Here is a 20,092-nt window from a genome sequence, read left to right as displayed (position 1 = left end):
TTTTTTATCTAATGTCTTGAAACAACCTCTTACATGGCCTTAGCCTCTATTTTTGTAAAGAACTTATATTTAAGTATTTGGTGCTTTATATTTTGGGAACACATAATTATTGGTACACGGATTGAGCGAAGAATACCGCTACAGTAGGTTATTCAGAAATGACATCATTAAGTTGATCAAAAAAGCCTGGTCAATGGATTGGATCATCTGTTTTCTCTGTGAAAGAACATCTACAGATTATAGTCCCCATTCATAGACAAAGCATACCTAGCTAAATGCTGACGAGGATAACTTTACCCCCCTAATCTGCAAATATCCGTTTAGAAAAGCAAAGGCGTGTGTTCAAGGGTTCATTGCTTACCCCATAATTATACCAATTAAGCTGATTACTCCCACTGTTCTCCGCCAGTGGGGGGAAAGGAAGTAATGCCACAACAGAGCCTGAAAGCAAAGTTTACCTCTGCAGGATAAACACCCGGTCCAAGTAAAATATCTATCCAGGCCCCATGCTCGCTCCATCTCTCTCAGCCTGACGGATCAATGAAAGCAGGTTGGAGAGTACAAGGAGGAGGGGTTCGGTATGGATGATAAGGGGGAAGGGGGGAGTTGTTCAGGAAACCAATCAATGAACAAAATAAATATTTCACACTCACCAGTGACCCATGGCTGTCTTTTGATAGCCTACTATGAATTCTCTCTCAAGTTGTCTGTGTTAAGTCTCTCATACTTCCTTGTGCTATAAAAATCACGCTGGAATGGATGCCTCTCATCCATTTCAGAGTGATTTGTTTTAAAGCAGGATGAGCCATAAATCATCACTGTTGAGGCTGTCAATAAACCATGTAAAGTTTGAATTGGGTGTTCTTATTGTTATGCACCATCAAAGGCTTGACTCTGTGGTTTCGGTAAAGTGTCCTAATGACACCACAGAAAATGTCAAGATTATTATTGGCCAAGTAGTAGACCAGATAATGTGTGGTTGGCTCTGAGTGTGTGCGTGTGTGTGTGTGTGTGTGTGTGTGTGTGTGTGTGTGTGTGTGTGTGTGTGTGTGTGTGTGTGTGTGTGTATATGAAATAAAAGGAACAAAGTGCCAGTGTTTACTTTCAGTGATGTCCTTATTCATATTTAATTGTGTTTATTGGAGCTTAAGGTCAATGGTGGTGTGTGTGTATGTGCGTTTCCTAACACTGGGGGAGGCAGCTGGCATCCTGCTGGTAAGTCTGTGCCGTCTCTTTAAAAATGCACAATGATCCACCACAGGGAGCGGTGACCCCCCTGGCCTTAACCTATTGAGCGGTAAATATCAGGTAAAATGGCCAATAAAATTCCACATCTCATGATCTTCCTTCTCCCTCACAACCTTCCAAAGTGAGTCTTGGAATAAACATCACAGTATCTGCTTTATTTAATGAAAAAAATCAATTTAGGATCACTGAAAAACTTGGAGCGTGCACAAGTTCGGACCCGAGGCAAACTGTTTATATCATACTGTATATTCAGGTGACTTAGCTACAGTGGATCTTGTTTCAACATGGAGATGTATTAACCAAGGAACCAACAGGAAGTGGTTTCAAAAGGGAATTTGACACTGTATCAGCATTTAGGAAGATGAATAATTCCTGGATTTTATTTCACTCTGATGGAATTCCATGGTGCTGTACATGTATTTCATGCCTGATTTCATACAACTAAGACATGACTACCCTGTCATCAGTTTATGCAGAAATTAAAGTGCTGGTGTTCAGGTTAGCAATACAGGACACTTTTGAACAGAAGATTAAGTATCACCCTCTCAACTGCAGGAGATGGTATTAAAAATTGGATTGAGCTTTCAATGGAGAAAAGAAGCAATCAATATGCAGCACAAAAACATCTGAGAGTACAATGTAAATCTTTTTTTAAAGTAGGATAATGCACAATGGTTTGTAATTGTTTTATATTGTATTCTGCCTTAAGATGTAGCCTTTGTGTTTAGTTTAATCAAAAATAGCAATGCAGTTCAGGGAGTATTGTATAGCTTCACGGAGAAAGACTACATCTTATCGGGAAAGCTCCATTTTCACTGTACAAGATTTAAGTCTAGGAAAAGAAAACTTAAATTCATTCATCATTAAAACTAGACAATAAACAGTAAATATATAAATAAAGCATGATTCTGCAATTGCATGAGATACTACTACTGTATATTTGTTGTTGTTTGTTTTAGGGTCGAAAGCAACAACTGATTAATGTTAACCCAACAACTGGTTTGTTCGACCTGCCAGATGTAGGAACGTTCCTGTAGATATCTCTGAAAAGCAGCAGCTAAAAGAAGACCGTATGACGAGAAACAGTTCTGATGCATTTGGATGTGGGAATACCCACAAGTCAAACACAAACTCGCTTTTAATGCCATAATGGTATTTATAAATTTATAAAGACTGGTACAAGTGATCTACCTAGTTACTGTATCGTGTGTGTGTGTGTGTGTGTGTGTGTGTGTGTGTGTGTGTGTGTGTGTGTGTTGTTGTTGTTGTTGTTGTACAAGGACATCAGACCATGTCCACACTCTGTGCTAGGTGTTGACAAACATTCTGCACCACTTTTCCCTTTTGTCTTCTGCGGGCCTGTGGAGTTCAGTGGACGTCAGATGATAAATGTGTATGAATGTCTAACTCTGTGTGTGTGTGTGTGTGTGTGTGTGTGTGTGTGTGTGTGTGTGTGTGTGTGTGCGCACGCACACGGCTGTTTGTGCGTGAGAGACAGAGAGGTTCAAGGACAGACAAATTCCACTCTGTACTAATGAGCTAGCTGTGCTGCTCTGTCTGCTTTGTCTCTCAGGCCATCCTGCTTGCAAACCACTAAAAGGTTTGAATTAAAATTTTAAACAGAGTTGTGCCATGCTGCCTGCATCTCAGGACATTTCTATATAAAACACTCTTCACTGACTGTGAGTCATATAGTTTTAGTGCTGTCTGTCAAGTCGGAAACCCTTGCTGTGTCCTTAAAGCGGTTCAGAAGCTCAAATACGACTTAACAGTCAACAATTGTTATAGGTTTAATCTCATTTCTAGTGTTGCTGTGTCTTGTTATGCAGCACTGTTTGGACATACAGCATATCATTTCAAAGTTTTAGGTAGTTCCACAGCATCAATAGTCTGTGGCTATTTTAGTGGAAAATCCTGTATGTGGACTGTGTGACTTAAACACACATTCTAGTGCAGCAGATTCAGGGGCCATTACTATTCAGGGACCATACTGTCAAGCAACATGTTCGTAGTATAGTCCTTATGATATTCTGTCTAATATCACACATAAGCAGATGCGGTGTTGCAAATATTCTTAAACATTCTCCGTGTCAAAATAAGCCACACTTTGGTAAATGTGTTATCTTGTCAATGACAGATTTCATTTGTACTGTACACATATGACACTACCTGACTTGAAGGACGTCATAAAGAAATGGCCTGCTGTATAACGATATAATGGTACCAGTTTAAAGCCATGAAAAACCTTAAAGGCTGCCCATTACATGGAGAAACTGCTCAGTCATTTGAATATGCACATCATTATACCAATTTACATGTAAATGTGATGCTGCAGCTACAAAACAAAGATAAATCTTTTGACAAATGTCACACTATAAACATATAATTCAGCAGAAAGCATGTTATGACTATTCATGAAAGCAATTTCCTAGTTCCTACTGGTATGTCTTTCTGCACTCTTTCTGAAGCCCCTCTCTTTGCCAGCATAATTATTAGAATATTGGGACTTCCTCGTGCCAAACACTTCAACACGTCGTCAACAATTATAGCAATTTCTACTGTCTGCCCAAGGGTTTCTGAGGCCCTTTGAAAAGGAAACCCCCTTTTGTTACAGGAGAGGGTTAGAAAGAAAAAGAGGGACAGCGAGAGATTTGACATGGAGTGAGAGAAACACGTTAATGTTAAGTGCAAAACTATGAAAGCTCTGCTTCTGCATCTGTGCATGTATGGCCATGTTCATTTATCCATCTGAACAATTGTTTATCTGTTTGACTCTGAGTTTGAGTGGCACAGCTGTTCAAAGAGGACACCAACTGGCAGTGGGATTTGTGATTCGAGAGGAGAGAAGACATTTGCCTACTGTTCACTGTCTGAAAAGAAAACTAAGTCTTGGAAATCCTGTCAAATTCACCCAACGGCCACAATTTAGGGAAAAAGGCAGGGTAGAATGGAGCTCAAAACCTTTCTTTTTAGTAAACTCTGGGTACACAAACAATGTTGTCAATGCTTTCGTTAAGGTGTAGAGCCCCTGGTGATACTTCGAGCAAAGTTTCATGTTGTGTCGAGCCTTCTTAGTGTTTTAAAAATAGCTATTTTGAGACTAGCATAAAAGTGCCCCTAGCACTCCCATTCAAAAGGCCATTTGAAACGAAGGTTTGACTCAGGTACATTCACAAAAAGACCCTAGGTTGCATTTTGATGAGAGTTATGCTTTAACTAGGGCTGAAACGATTCCTTGAATAACTTGAATAATTTGATTACAAAAAAATCCTCGATGCAAAATGATTTGCCTCGAAGCTTCATTAAATCAATGTTACCAACATTGTATTGCTGACAGACGGTGTTATTATTGTCGCACACCAGACGCTGCTAAGTCTGCGGGCGGCACATGCCACATTAACCAAGCAACTTTGAGAGGACAGTACCCCTGATCGACAGAATCAAACCTGCCAATTTGAAATTATGAATCATCAAAACAAAATATACATACATACATACATACAGACATACATACATACATACATACATACATACATACATACATACATACATACATACATACATACAGTACATATTGTGTACAGACTCATACACACTATTTATGTCAATTTCTGTTGTGATTATGTCTTTAGAGACCAAGTTGATGTTGCCTGAAGCTAGAGAGACATTATCATTTATCACCACCTATCATACTGGATTCCATTTGCAGCTGTAGACTAAAAAGAGAGGTATTGAATGACTGCACCAACAGGGAATGAAAATAGCACTGAGCTCAGTATCAACCTCAAGGAGGCTTAACGCTTCCGCATTCTGATGCCCTGATAAAGCCAAAGAGGTTTGTGTGGGAGGAAAGAGTGACAAAGAGGAAAAGGAATTTAATCAAGGAAGGAGGTGGAAAGAGTGTTCAAGCCAGTTTTAAGATGGATGCAATTCGATAAACTAAACAGTTCAGGCAGTGTATTTAGTATATTTAAGGTAAATACAGCCATCAGGAACACATATGAGCACTATTTTACTGTACTGTGCTGCATGTTGCTGTAAATACATTTAACAGTAACATTTTGGAATGACTGTAAACTATATAAAACGTTATGCTTATTCTCCTGTGTGATTTGCAGGTGTGTCCGTGTGTGTCCGTGTGTGTGTGTGTGTGTGTGTGTGTGTGTGTGTGTGTGTGTGTTTGCTGTGATATATGCCAATCTACTGTAGAAATGTATACAGTACAGCAGAGAGGGGTGAAAGAAGGAAGATGGAAAGCACTCTAATGATCTCAAGAGTCTCTCTCTCTTTCCATTTCCTCTCTTTCACCCACTAAGTCTGTCCTCTTTTTTTCTCTCTCCCTCTTCCTCCGTCTCTCTCTGAAGGGGAGTTGATGTTTCAGATATTAGTGAGCTGTGTCAGACAGTTAAACTGCCCTTTATCGATCCTTTGGCTTCACTCTTTCCAAGCAGCCGTTATGTTTTTAATGGCTTGTAATGGAGCCGGGTCCTCTTTGATGTCCAATTGCTCTGCGATTCCGCCCTTGTTTGTGATATTATTTTAAAGGATCCTACTAATGCCGCCCTCAAAGAAGCCTGTTTCCGACACAAATCTTTCTATCATATATATTTATATCACTCATTGCAGCCTCCTCCGATTCCTTAAATTATAGTTGTCCATTTTAACTGATCTTTTCCTCCTCAGTTCCTTTCTTTTTTTCCACATTGTGCCTCCTACTAAATTCTCTTTCCTGCTCCCTTACACTTTTCCCTTTTGATTTCTTTTTGACTCTTCTCCAATGCAAAAATAGCTGTCTAGCAGCCTGAGTCAAATTGCAAATTAGCTTGATTAAGAGGATGTATTTTGGCCTCATCATAGGATTTTCTTGTTAAAAGCTTTATTTTCATCGGGAAACTAAACGTTGTATACGCCCAGCTAGCTCTTCAAAGTGATATGGACTCCATGACCTAAATAAGGAATATCAAAGCCTGGAAATCCCGGAAGAGAAACGGGAAAAGAACCAGGATTTTGGGGCACAAAATAACATACCAGTTTTCACAAGATGGTGTACATGATAAAGTCCCTGTGTGAAACATCAAAAACAAGCTCAAACTATTAGTGTGTATAGTTTTATTATTGCTGTTAGCTGGCAGGTCCTGCACCATCATTAGTGCCCTGAGTATGACACACCGATTTTATTTTTACTCGCCCTCCTTCAGAAAAACTACAGGGGGAACGATAGTACTCAAATGCAAATGGGAATTCAGCATGTATTCATTTTGTATTCTTTTTAAATGTGTCTCATAGACATCTTGATGTCAAAGAGATGTGTCAGTATTAAAAAAAGAAAGAAACAGAAACAGAAGGATGTTCTGTCAAAGCTCTTGGTCTTATTTAGTGCCTATGAACTAGCATGTTTATTCAATATGTGACACCAACAGTTGCGACCCGTTAACGGCTTGCATTCAACAAATGTTGCCAATTAGCTAATTACTGTTTCCTGTCAAAGGGTGCGCATTTAGCACTGTGAATACGTACGACAGCGCACGTGAGCTCAGCTTTACAGTACATGCTGCTGCATTTTACAAGTGCAGGCGGCATTCATGACCAAATAAAAGTCTGATTAATGCACAGCATAGCATATAATTAATATTTTTTTCTGCCTCTTTTTTGCCTTCAGCGATGAAAGAGAGAAACTGTGATAGACTCAGTGGCATTAAGAGGAAGTCTTCATATTTTTACAACTGTGCAGCAGGCTCATTTGTCTTAGAATTAGCTTTGCTTTAAATGTCAACATTTGCCTTGTTTAACTTAATCAGCAGACTGTCCCAAAAATCTGGGGTACAATTTACAATCCATAAAAAGGACGTTGAATTGTCCTTCCACTCACTTGTGAAACAACATTAATCCAGAACCCAATTGGCTCTCGTAAGGATCCTGTCATTTTCCCTACAGTCCTGCCCTAAGTCACACTCAGAGAGAGAGAGAGAGAGAGAGAGAGAGAGAGAGAGAGAGAGAGAGAGAGAGAGAGAAGTGGGTCTGAAATGAATCCATTTGACTGCACCTTGTACTTAGTAAACACACAAAAGTGGACACACAACCAAATATGAATATGGCTTGGGGGACTCACTTAACCTTTAGAGCAGTGGTTCCCAACCTTTTTTCCTACTTATGTCTAAGAAAAGCTAAGCCCCCCCTCCGAAACTGAAGTTGAGGTAACTCTCGAGATAGAGCCTTACTTTCTTTTTTGATACAGAGGAGTTATCAGCACTTTTACGTTTCTCCGCCACGTTTCATTCATAAAATAGTGATGCTGTGGCGGCAGGAAAAATGAGGATGATAGCAGCTAGCAGCTGACCTGATGACAGCAAGGGTCCCAGGTTAAGAGGTCCCGGAGGTTTGGCCTACTAAGTAGCCTGCCTACAATTTTAAGCGAGAACAAAAATACATAGTTTTTATACAGACTTTTGTATACATTATATATTCTAGTGTATTATCATAATTTGTTTAACATGTGCAAATTTTTTTTTTACCTCAATCTAAAACCAGATAAAGACTTGCGCACCCCCTGTGATCTTTGCCGCCCCCCTGAGGGGTCTCCGGACCCCAGGTTGGGAACCACTGCTTTAGAGGACAGTTTATATAGCCTTTAGTTGTCCACAGAGCAAAACCAGCACACACTCACACAGCACAAACATGGGAGCACACCATCCTTGCCCTGGCAATCTGAGATTTTAGCTTAAACTTTGGAAGTCATGAAATATGGATACGGTACACAGGAGGATTTGACGTTAGTAAGGCAGAATACTGCAGTGCTAGGCGTCACATGTTTTATTGAAGCATCCAGTATCCAGCACTCAGGGAGTGTGATAGAAAGAAAACGGGAAAAAGGAGACCCTAAAGAGTTGGTGGAGGGTTAAAAAAAAACAAAGAATGCTGCATTTCAAGGAGGCAGGGATGCAACTTTGCGGTCCCTAAATTGCCTGGTTTAATGAAGCACTGGCGATCGATACAGCAAGTGCCGAAGAAAAATGGACTTCATATACAGGTAAATATTAGCTCTATGTCCCAGTCTTGACCACAATACCTTGAGAAGGCGCATCCATATTTTCCTCCCTCCATATATTGACTACATTATTCAGTGAAAACTAAAAGATATGAATCAGTGGTTTGATGCTAATGTTTTGCCAGCTCTACATTGAGGAACCCTGGAAATATCTAAACTATGATAAAGAAACAGATGAGCCTGACTTTCCTGTCTGCATTTCCAAAAAAAGTCTTTGAAAGTCATATTCACTTCATATTCATTTTCACGAAGTGAAAAATAAATATTTATTCTTTTCCAACAGTGGGGGAAACAACTGTCTTCTTCTTCTACAAAGTAAGTCCACTTCTACAAATAATCTATTTTGTAGGAATAATGCTCTATTGTCTTCCTCTTTCAAATTACAAGAGGCAGAATGATCGAGAAGCATAATATTTCATTACAACCTCGACATGGCTGAGAGTGAACAGTGCTGCCACTGATAGGCCTAATTGGTGAGTGAGAAGGGGCCAGCATTTGGTGGGAGGGTGGGTTGGGGCTATTTCCTGGCACTAAATGAGCCATTTACAGAAAACAGACACCACTGCTGTAGAGAGGAAAAGGACCTCTTGTAAGTTAAGTAAAAGAGAGTAAAGTGAGAGCAGCATGTTGTACAGATACCTGTGCCAGCAAGTATTTAAAAAGCTTGCCAAATGCCTTTGGAATTATATAATATCATGGTGAGGAGAACACAAGATTAATCACAGACCAAGATGGCTGCCAAGAGGATGGCTTCAACTTTCATTGTCTTGCGGGGGGGGGGGGGAAACACAGCAATCAGTAGCATTTGTGGCTGATGGCAGCTCACAAACACAGCTGTGTCTTGCCCCATTTCTTTGAATTTCAATGTTATGCTATTACAGTCAACGCCTGTCTGTCTATTTCTCCATCATTCCCTCAATCCGCTCCTCGCCATCTGTCCCTGGTAGCATTCTTATCCACCATTTTAATTTGCTTGGGCAGTCATTTTAGCGCATGTGCAGCGCTGCATTACAAAATGTGACTGTAAGTAGTACAGAGTAAAGCAGAGCTGCTCAGGGAAGGAGGTCGACAAATAAGCCACTTAAACAGCATCACGAGACATGAGTCAGAATCCCAAAGTGTCACAAACAGAGAGGGGTGATGAAATTAATCATTCCATCGATGCATCGCGATGCGGACGATTCTGCATCGATGCAGTGCCAGATCAAAATCGATAATTGCCTATTGATGTTACTTGTTGATTTTCCGATTTGTTTTTGCCTTTTGTCTGCTGTGTTCAGACATTCAAGAAGTGTTTTTAAGAGCAGATACAATAAAAAGGGGAGTTCATATATATCTGACTGCTTGAATTTGTTGATGAAAACCATGTGTAACAATAAATACTAATATTGAGGAAGTGACGCATTGTGATGCATCGGGATATTGAATCAGATCAAATCGTTGACAGGATAATTGTAATCGAAATGTGAGACCAGTGAAGATTCACACCCCTCCAAACAGATCAATCGGTAGGTACAGTACATACAGAGCTTAACAATAAACAGCTGGCAAGTGAAGCTTAGCTTGGAGAAGAACTGTATGTGTTGCATGCCCTGTGCTTCGTCAGACTGATATTGGCCTTTTTTAAAACCTGGTAAATGTTGTCTGCCTCTGATCTGATGCAGCTGCTTTATATATTGTAGTTATTCTTTTGATTAATATGTTTTACTCTGGCTGACAATGAGTCTCCTAACCTGAATTGCCTCTGATTTAGCAGATTTAGCAGAAAAGTGATTCTCTACTGGCCGCTACGACCTGCAAGGCCAGGGTTACGTGACAGACGGGTAGCCGAGCTGGTACCAACGCTAGCAAGCTAATCTGCTAGCATATTCACCGCCAGCTGACTACTATTATTACAGTGTTATCTTATAGACTACACTGGTTGTGGGTTAGACAATGTTTTGAGGTTTTCTTTCTTTTTTTTAACAATGGACACATTTCAGTAGGAAGTTTGTTGCCTAGTTGGCTTTGGGCAGCGCCCTCTTCATTATCTAATATTTCTGACAGAGTTGGTGGAAGTCTTTCACATACAGAGCCACACATTAGGAGGAATTTGAGGGACTGTAAGTTATGAACATTTGTGATAGATACAATGTCATGTATTGGAGGGAGGTTTTTGCATTGTTTGAATCATAATTTGTCAAAAGTAACTAGAGGTGAAAAAACTAAGAAACCTGGGAGGTTGTTTAAAAGCTTTACTGTGTGTCCCTTTGTTACAGTACAAGTTAACTAACCAAAGACGGCGTCAGTTGTCTCAGTCGGTCACATGACCTTGGCCTTGCAGGTTTTAGCAGGTGGTAGCGGCCCATCAAGAGTCTCCCAGTCTGGAACAGAGTTAGTGCAGCTTCCCATTCCATTTTCCTTGTTTTTCTTTCTGCCTCTTTTTCCTTTTCCCTCCATCTTTTCAATTATTATTATTATTATTATTATTATTATTACTGTATCACCCCCTAACCCTAACTTAGGGAGGATACATTTCTTTTAAGACATTATTCCACCTGCTGGGAATAATGGTAGTACTGGCTACTGGATTTTAGTATAAAAACATTGGTTCTGATACGACCCTTCTAAAAGCTGTTCTGCTTAAAGTATGGCTATGTGCATTCAAGTGTGTGCATAGAGCGTAATGAACGGGTATGCAATGTGAGTTTATTTTTGTTGAGCTTTTTCCAGGGGTGGTTATTCTCTCAGCTATCTCTACTGTAGATAGTATCAGCAGGCTCCCTGTTTTGATGTGGAAATGATGAGCTTGTTAAGCCTGGCCCATTTAATCACCATGAAAAATTCTCCATTGCCCTCCATGCCAACTAAAGTCTTGCATACGGGGTTGGGTAATAAATATGCAAAGTGACTGAATTCAGTTTTAAAAACGGATTCCCACTGATGTGGCACACTAAACATGGGGTTTCAAAACTTCCAATCATCTCTCCTTCCCTCTCTCTCTTCCTCTTTGGTTCAGGGAGGCTCCTCCTCTTCCTATGCCCTTCTTTCAGTCCATCTCTACATTCCATACTTCAGAAAAAAAGTATAATTATAGCTGCAGCAATGTCTAACTACCTCCTACCACAGCTGTTGTCAAAGCAGGGATTTGTCCGTCTCTCATAAAAACACTTTCATACACATGTACAACTGCATGTACAGATCCACACATTCCCACATTCACAAGGTATAAACACACACACACACACACACACACACACACACACGTTTAATAGGAACTCATGAGAGTCAATGGGCTCAGAGATGTAGCAGAGAGGCTCAGGTCAAAAATGGAGCTGGTAGCTTGTACATGATAGCTCAACACACATGTGCCACCACCTTACTGCACATTTATGCTCCATAGAACAACCAATAGCTATCTGGTGTGTTGCCTACATCCACTGAGGTGTCTTTCTGCAGATTACAGTTGCTTGGTGAGTCATACTCTGCAAGAACTTGCATTTCAGAAAACATTTGTTCGTTAACAACTATTTTTTTCCATGACTAAGACGAGACGATGGCGAGAAGCCACCGCCATTATTACGCGCTAATGGTGACGAAAAAAGACAAGATTGAATGTACCTTAGTTTAAAAAATATATAAAACTAATCTCTCTCTCTCTCTCTCTCTCTCTCTCTCTCTCTCTCTCTCTCTCTCTCTCTCTCTCTCTCTCTCTCTCTCTAAGTCCTAGGTGTCTATTGCCAGACCCATCTCCACAGTTGATTAAAGTGGGCTGAAACGATCTGGGACTCCACCCCGGCACCTTTGATGAATAAGTAAATTATTCAGATTGGCAGTTTCATACATCAGTGTTTCATTCTGCAGTGAGTTCATGGACGAGGCAACTGTCTTTGGTTAGTTCAAATGTCTTTAATAACAGCAGGACAGTTGAGTGTTTGGCGTGTCTAGATTAAAGCAACTTTTCCCGCTTCGGTCCCCCTACAGGTTGGAAGCGGAATTGTCCATTACATTACATTGTCCAGTTCATTCGAACTACAGATCTGCTACCCGATCTGGCAAACTTGCATAATGTAATGTAATAATGTAATAATAATAAAACAATTCCGCTTCCAACCTGTAGGTTTACCAAAGTGGGAAAAGTTCTCTAGTGTTGCTTTAACTGGAATGTTTAATATATAGCATTTGACATTGGAATAAGACTAAATAAAAAAAATAGCTGACAAAATTCAGACATTTTTGACTAAAAGTAATGCTTAAAAGATGATGATGAAATGATGAATGTAATGACTTTTCATTGACTAAAACGTTTTGAAACTATAAAACTTAAAACTATGAAGGATTAAAAAAAGAACTAAAATGTGACTAAAACTAATACGTATTTTTGTCAAAAGACTAAAACTAAATCTAAACTAGCTGCCAAAAGTAACACTGCATTAGGTGTGCTTGCTGGCCTAAGAACAAACTATTTGCTTGTAGCAACAACAGTTGCCCTTGCCATCAAATAGTGAGAAAGTGAGAATTCTTAAGGCATCTCCTTTAAACACAGATACATTCTATGTATGTTTTATGTAGCCATTCACCTTACATTGTTCCCCTCAATCACTTGCTGTCTGGTATTCAGACAGTGTCAGAATATGTATTTAGGATCTGACTGGCATTCGTGTGTTGGTGTTGGTCTGTGTATTAATACTGAAACAAACCTGGTTGGTACAAGGCTCTGGGGAATACATTGTACCAGGCAGAGCGTTCTGCAGAGCAGAAGATTGCTACTGCAGTTCTCACAGGTAATCACTGACAAACAAGAGAGAAGAGCGCACACACACACACACACACACACACACACACACACACACACACACACACACACACGCAAATAACTAATAGCACTTCAAGTTCAACTATGACTTGAACCCTCTTTCTAGACTAAGATCATTACAACTGAAAGGAAGTGAACACAGAAACAAAAAATCCCTCCTCCTTTCATTCCCTCATTCTGCCGATCTTTTCACTCTTGAGTGACCCTGACAAGACAAGCGAGCAAAAAGAAACATGAAAAGCAGCAGATTTGCAGTAATTGCAAGCGGAGGAAATATGCCACGTAATGTGACATTCAGTTCAAAATGCCGCCTCTTGAATTATGCCATCGCGTCCAAGCACAAGCTTCACTCCTTTCATATCTGTGCCCGATAACCTTTGTAGGGTTCGCAGCAAATGAAATGTATTCTTTGGAAAAAGGCATTTCCCCTCTTTGGAACTGCGGTACAGTACACAGTCAAAGAAACTGTAAGCAATATCTCAGGGAGTCAAAAGTTTACCAGATGCAAGAATGAGTGGTGTTAAACGTCTACAGTGAGCAATCATTATGCTCTACTGATTTAATGGCAGCAAATACCATTTAGCAAGCCACAGTATAGTTGAATGGTAAGATCTAGTATAGGAATGTCTAGCAGGTAATAAGCATTGACTGGACTGATTAGTAAAACTTTTATGAGCTCATACCAATGTCAAAAACACCCCAAAAGCACATTTTCTCTATGAGGAGAAGTGCTATACTACTACAATGGGTCTAGGTCATAAAGCCATGAGTTGGGAGCGACCCCTTTGAAATCCCAGGACCTATCTGCACACTGCAATTCTAAGGGGCCAAGATTCTTTTGTAATCTCAATTAAGTAGCAAATTCATGTTTTCTGATAGTAATGCAGAAACAAGAAGAAACCTTAGAACATGTATAAGTAAACACAGGAGTTAGCATGCCTAATAAATCCTATTTTTGGCACAACAGCATTTGTGGTACAGCGCTCAGCATAAGTGAATACACCCATGCTAAAGTTGACTTAAAAGAGAAATAAAAAAACATCTTTTGGAAATTGATCTTAATGCCTTAATTAAAAAAATGAGGAAAAATCCAATCTTTAAGGACACCAATTTCCTTTGTGAATGAATAATGTATTGTAAATAAATAAATGTTCTTCCTTATAATACAGGGGGCATAAGTAAGTACACCCCTATGTTAAATTCCCAGAGAGGCAGGCAGATTTTAATTTTTAAAGGCCAGTTATTTCATGGATCCAGGATACTATGCATCCTGATAAAGTTCCCTTGGCCTTTGGAATTAAAATAGCCTCACATTATCAAATACCCTTCACCATACCTAGAAATTGGCATGGTTTTATTTCAGTTAGCCTAATAGCTGGTTTGATTTGCATTGAGAGATGATTTTATGGAAAGTACCCCATGCCAACCTCTAGGTAGGCCTCTATGGGAATTTAACATAGGGGTGTTCTTACTTATGCCCCTTGTATTTTAAGGAAGAACATTTAATAAATTTACGATACATTATTCATTCACAAAGAAAATTGGTGTCCTTAAAGGTTGGATTTTTCCTCATTTTTTTAATTAAGGCATTAAGATCAATTTCCAAAAGATGATTTTTCTATTCCTGTTTTTAGTCAACTTTAGCATGGGTTCATAAACGTATGAAATACGTTATGTATATTGCCACTATATAGGCTATATAACACATGCACCGCTTGCACACTCACATAATAACATGTACAGTACAAACCCTACCTGCACCAGATTCCAACCCTCCAAGGACTCTGCGATGATGGAGGTCACGGAGGGGCAGACACCGCCGAAGATCATCAGGTGTTTGGGACCGTAGCATATGGCATCAAAGAAGGCCCTCAGCCCCTTGGCGTTGTCACACTACAGACAGAGAGAGAGGTTGCGATGAAGGGGAAGGTAAGAGCGGGGATAAAAGGGAGAAAAGATGTAAACAAAGAGACGAGGAAAAGAGAGAAGGGAGATTTTAGTTAGTTTTTAGTAGAAAATACATCACATTTAAGATAAGGGTTCGGCATGAACGAGAATACAAGAGGGAAAAAAGAAAGGGAGGTAAAAGTTATAGAAAATATTCCAGCCTTTTTTGGGCTACCATGTGGCTGGCACGCAAGAGAAGAATCCGAATGTACTTTGTCTAATCCTATCTTAATCCCAAATTTGAACAGACTTTGTGCTCCTCTGCAACACATATATAAAGGGTTATAGATAAAGTATAGATTCTTTGTTTGTTAATGTCAAGAGAATAAGTTGTTAAGAGTTTGAGATAATAGTCAAAGTAGTAGTGCAATACTCAATACTCTAAACTGTGAGTCAATTAATCAATAATTACTGTACAAGAGAAACTGCTGCGCTCACAAGGTCATTATACTGTACTTCGACATTCTGCATTGGATGCACAAAAAAACTGTGTAATTTAATGTAATGTAAGTTTATGAAAAACGATGTGACATTTAACTAACATTTAACTTATTACACACTAAGCGCTGGCGCACATACTAACGTTCGGTAATTGCAGCTGTGTGTGTGTGTGTGTGTGTGTGTGTGTGTGTGTGTGTGTGTGTGTGTGTGTGTGTGTGTGTGTGTGAGAGTGGGCCCCCGCTCTGATCCAATGTTGCAGAATGCAGCCATTTCACATCACTATAGCAACCAGAGAAAAAAAGAGTGTGCGAAAGGGAAAGAGAGCGAGAGAGAAATGAGAAAAAGAGAAGGAAAACCGTGTAGGTTCCTATTGATTGCTACATGAGCTGGCTAACTGGTTTTGCTGTGATTCCCTGATTTTGTAATGATATTCCTATCAGCAGTAAACACTTCCCCCCCTCAGTCCTTATTGCCACTCACTTCAGGATGTGTGCCTGTGTGTGGCTGATGGATAGATGGACTGACTGACTGACTGACTGGCAGGTGGTGTGTGTGTTTGCGCCCTCTGACACACTCCATCTCATCTGGAGAGTTATTTGACCTTGTTACCTATCAGCGGGCAACTGAATGAGATTTTCTGCTGAACAACAGTACAGCCGGCCCTGCACAGCGCAGATTGAAAGACTGAAAATCGAATGTGGAGGAATGAGACTCCTAACCGGACATGTAGGACTGTTAGTTGTGATCTGTTGGTAACGTTGTTAGGAGAATGGCAGGTATCATGGCTGCAGGCTTGACACATCTTATGTTCTTCATCTCAATAGACTGGTCTACATTGTTTTTGAGTAGGGGATGATCGTCCCAGAGCCCTGAATTGAGGTCAAGGACAGAGACAACCTTGCAAGTCACACGATGAGCTGCTACCGCTATCTTCCTGCATTGCATTCACCCCTCCACAGTCTTATTTAATCATACCATTTGAGTCATCAGGCTCTTTTTGTGTGAATGCTGGCAAAATCAAGGCTTTCCTCTTTGCATGTACATTCATGCTGGTAGGGAACAATGTATACTGTAATGTCAGTCCAAAAAAGATTAGATTGCAGATATGGCTCAGGTGAAATGAGAGGGAGAAGATGTGATTAGACACAGTGGGGATTCCTTATCCTGGCCACACAGCTGAATAAAACAGCAGGCTATTAAAGAAGATATGCCATTTGCATACTCTTATCATTCAATTCTCTCCAGCTGGCCATAACAACAAGGGTTGGTAGGATTGCGACTCTCAATTGGTCACCATGCAACAGATAAGAAATGTGGGCAACTAAACTTGTCAACGTGAGTACAATAGAGCTTGGTGATATTGCAAGTTTAAGCTGATTGTTACGGAGTGACAATGTAGTGTAGGTGGTAAAGAATCGTTATGTTCTTTGCTCCCTCTGCATCAAATCAAACTGTTTTACAGCATTTGACGCCAGGGGATGAGGAATGAGACAGACCCAAAGGTCACATACTGCACACGATAGAGCTGCAACTAACCATTATTTTTTATTATAGATTAGTCTGCTGATTATCTTCTTGATGAATCAATTAATATTTGGTCTATAAAATGTTAGAAAATTATAAAAAAAAAAAAAAAAGATAACTATGGAATCACTCATCTGAAGTTACAGTAAGTCATAAAAAAATCACCAATAGCTAGCTTTTTAATGGAGGAAGGAATTCAACAAGGGAAAAAGCGAGAACGCAAAAGCAGCTTTAAGTAAAGCTTACCCCACCCCCACCCCATATGCACAAAAATCTGTATCTGTTGTGACTGCTCACAGAGCCTTGACCGGTGTGTTGTCATGCCAACGGTGTGACTATCCACACCTTGTACGAGGGTAAGGAAGGAGGCCGCCGCAGGGCCGGTGTAGCAACGATTATATTTAGCCTCTCATTAGGTAGCACGACCACTCAGACATTAATCAATACTTATTCAGCTATGGAAACACAGGAAAGCTTAATACCAGATAGATAATAGCAAGATAGATGGGAGAGAGAAGCAACACAAGAGACTGGAGTGAAGAGGTATTAGCCTGACATTAGGCATGCACTAATAAAGCCAAATCAACCTGTTATAAACTTGCCCTCCATTATAACCCCACAATGGAGACATTTTATTCAGTGGCTCTTTGTGATGCTCAGCAGCTGCACAGTGTGCCCTGCAGATTTGCCTACAGTCCACCAATTATGGGAGAAAAAGAAGGCTAAGGCTATTTCTTTTCAACTATAGTTTGAATCTATAAGAAATAACATGACATTGAATCTCATGTACTATAATGAATAGAAGGGGCGGTAAATTAACCTCTCCTAGTAATTTTTTTTCACGCGATATATCCTTCATTTCAATCACACTGAGACATTTATATTTTCCCAAGCAGCACTGAGAGGTTTTGGTACAGTGTGCATCTTACTTCCCAATTTTCTCCAAGAAATATGCTCTAAACAAGGAATAAAAAGGGAAACAAATATAACTGAAAAAACTAAGAGAAGTTCTGAGAAAAAACTGGTACAACGAGGCAGGCACAGCAACACTTAACTCCCAAGTCGAGCAGCAAGAAATACTACAGCATTTTATTTCCCTCTTCCCCAGTCTGAAATCTAATTCCTGGCATTTGGAGGCCATTTGGAGCAGATCAATGGGGTTAGCGCCCGTAGTAATCTGTTTGACCGCCTTGGGAGACGGCCAAGAAAGGTGTGTGTGTGTGTGTGTGTGTGTGTGTGTGTGTGTGTGTGTGTGTGTGTGTGTGTGTGTGTGTGTGTGAGAGTTGGTGGGGTGAGAGATGATGGTAGAAGAACATGAAGGTGGAAACTCAAGAGAGGCATATATAGGCCTGTCGCGATAGTCAATAAATCAATTAATCGCCCAATAAAAAAATTAGCACGATCATTTTTCCGGCGATAATTTCCATTTGCATTCTCTCTCTCTCTCTAAGAGACTGGATGACCACTCTCTTCTCCCTTTCATTCCAAAGCACACAGTTGACAACCTGCAGGTGGAGGCGGTGGAGACAGGCTTGGACATACACGCCGTTGTGGACTTGTCAGTCTCGCAAGTGGTTTCAGGCAAGTGGCTGCATGTGTCCGACAATGTACAGAACATTAATCAGTACAAGCCTACAGCTGTCCGCGGACACGGAGTGCGGAAAGTGTGTCAGAGTTGCGCCAGTGTTTTTGTGTGCGTGTGTGTGTGTGTGTGTGTGTGTGTGTGTGTGTGTGTGCATGCGTGTGCGCGTGCGTGCGTGCGTGTCGGCCCGCCCCCGCGAAGCTTCAACCTGCAGACAGCAGAGGAGCAGAAGAAAGTAGCTGCACCTTCGCCAAAATGAAGACTGAAAAACAGAACTATTTTGGTACAAACATTTACTCGCCATGTGGCAGATAACCACACAGATATAGATAGATATTATATATTAATTATATATTATTTAAATTTAATATTTAGTGTTTAATAAATAATTGTTAAATGTAGTACAGAGTCTGTAGTTTATCGCACAAACACTCGAGGAATGCTGCAAACATTTGACAGCGAGTACGAATTGCCTTGGAGAACATCCGTGTCACGAACGGCAATTCCACAACTGTACAACAGCGTGAAAGACGACATACTAAAAGGAGGTCAAAGACATATTGTAGATATTTAAAATGTCTTCCAGTTCCAAAGTTAAATATTCTTTAGAAATAAAAGTGTATTGATCTTTGAAAAGGTGTACCTGCATTATTATGCCATTATCATTATATTAGATGAAAATGGTCTCGGAACAACAATATTATCGTTTATCGCAATAATTTCGGGGACAATTTATCATCCAGCAAAATTTGTTATCGTGACAGGCCTAGGCATATAGCCCAGTCTAATGTTGAAGATCCATAAACAGAAAATGTACTTTGCGTGACCACAGCATGATATCCTGCCGTTCATATACACACTAGAATCTGACTTGAGTTTAATTTCACTCGCTGGATTTAGAGATACTTAATATCTATACACGATAGATATTGACAATATTCAGGCTATATTACATTTTCATTTTACAAGATGTCTCTTGCTCAGCTTCACAGTTCAGTGCAGTGAGTTTGCATCACAACCCTTACCATTTAGAGAATGTTACTGATGGGACAGCCGGCTGAGGAGGAGTTTATTTCAAATGCTCCTCAATCCATTGTCTCTATTACGTTTCCTTCACTCTGACCTTTACACAAAGCTACTGAGATTCATTCTTATTGATTTATCATTACATGATGACATTAGCCTACTGTTATTGTGCTACTGATAAATTGCACTCAATTAGGCTAAATGTGAGGAAACAGCTGCCCAGGAATGTCAAATGATCTAATGTTCCTATGATAACTTGCATCCATTATATATTTTTAATCAAAATTCTGTAACATCTTGAAAAACTGCATATATTTAAAAAGGCATGCCTTTTATTTTATTTAACCTTTATTTAACCAAGTAAGCTGATTGAGAACAAATTCTCATTTGCCTTGCATAATCACAGTTACATATTCATACCTGGAAGCTGCCCTGTATTTATAGATTAAAAACACATCCAACATCTTCAGCAAACATTTGAGAC

General features: G+C 40.0%; 1 protein-coding gene across 1 annotated transcript in view; it reads right to left on the bottom strand.

Moving 5' to 3' along the window:
- gabbr2 (gamma-aminobutyric acid (GABA) B receptor, 2) overlaps positions 1-20,092 on the bottom strand; it is a 172,473-nt gene that overhangs the window by 108,473 nt on the left and 43,908 nt on the right. Inside the window, exon 2 of the mRNA XM_078268308.1 lies at positions 14,844-14,981. Coding sequence (XP_078124434.1) covers positions 14,844-14,981 — 138 coding nt within the window. The remainder of the gene's footprint in view (positions 1-14,843; positions 14,982-20,092) is intronic.

Source organism: Sander vitreus, chromosome 14 (genome assembly GCF_031162955.1).
Source record: "Sander vitreus isolate 19-12246 chromosome 14, sanVit1, whole genome shotgun sequence".
In the NCBI taxonomy this organism is placed as follows: Eukaryota; Metazoa; Chordata; class Actinopteri; order Perciformes; family Percidae; genus Sander; species Sander vitreus.
This window is presented reverse-complemented; position numbering and strand designations above follow the sequence as displayed.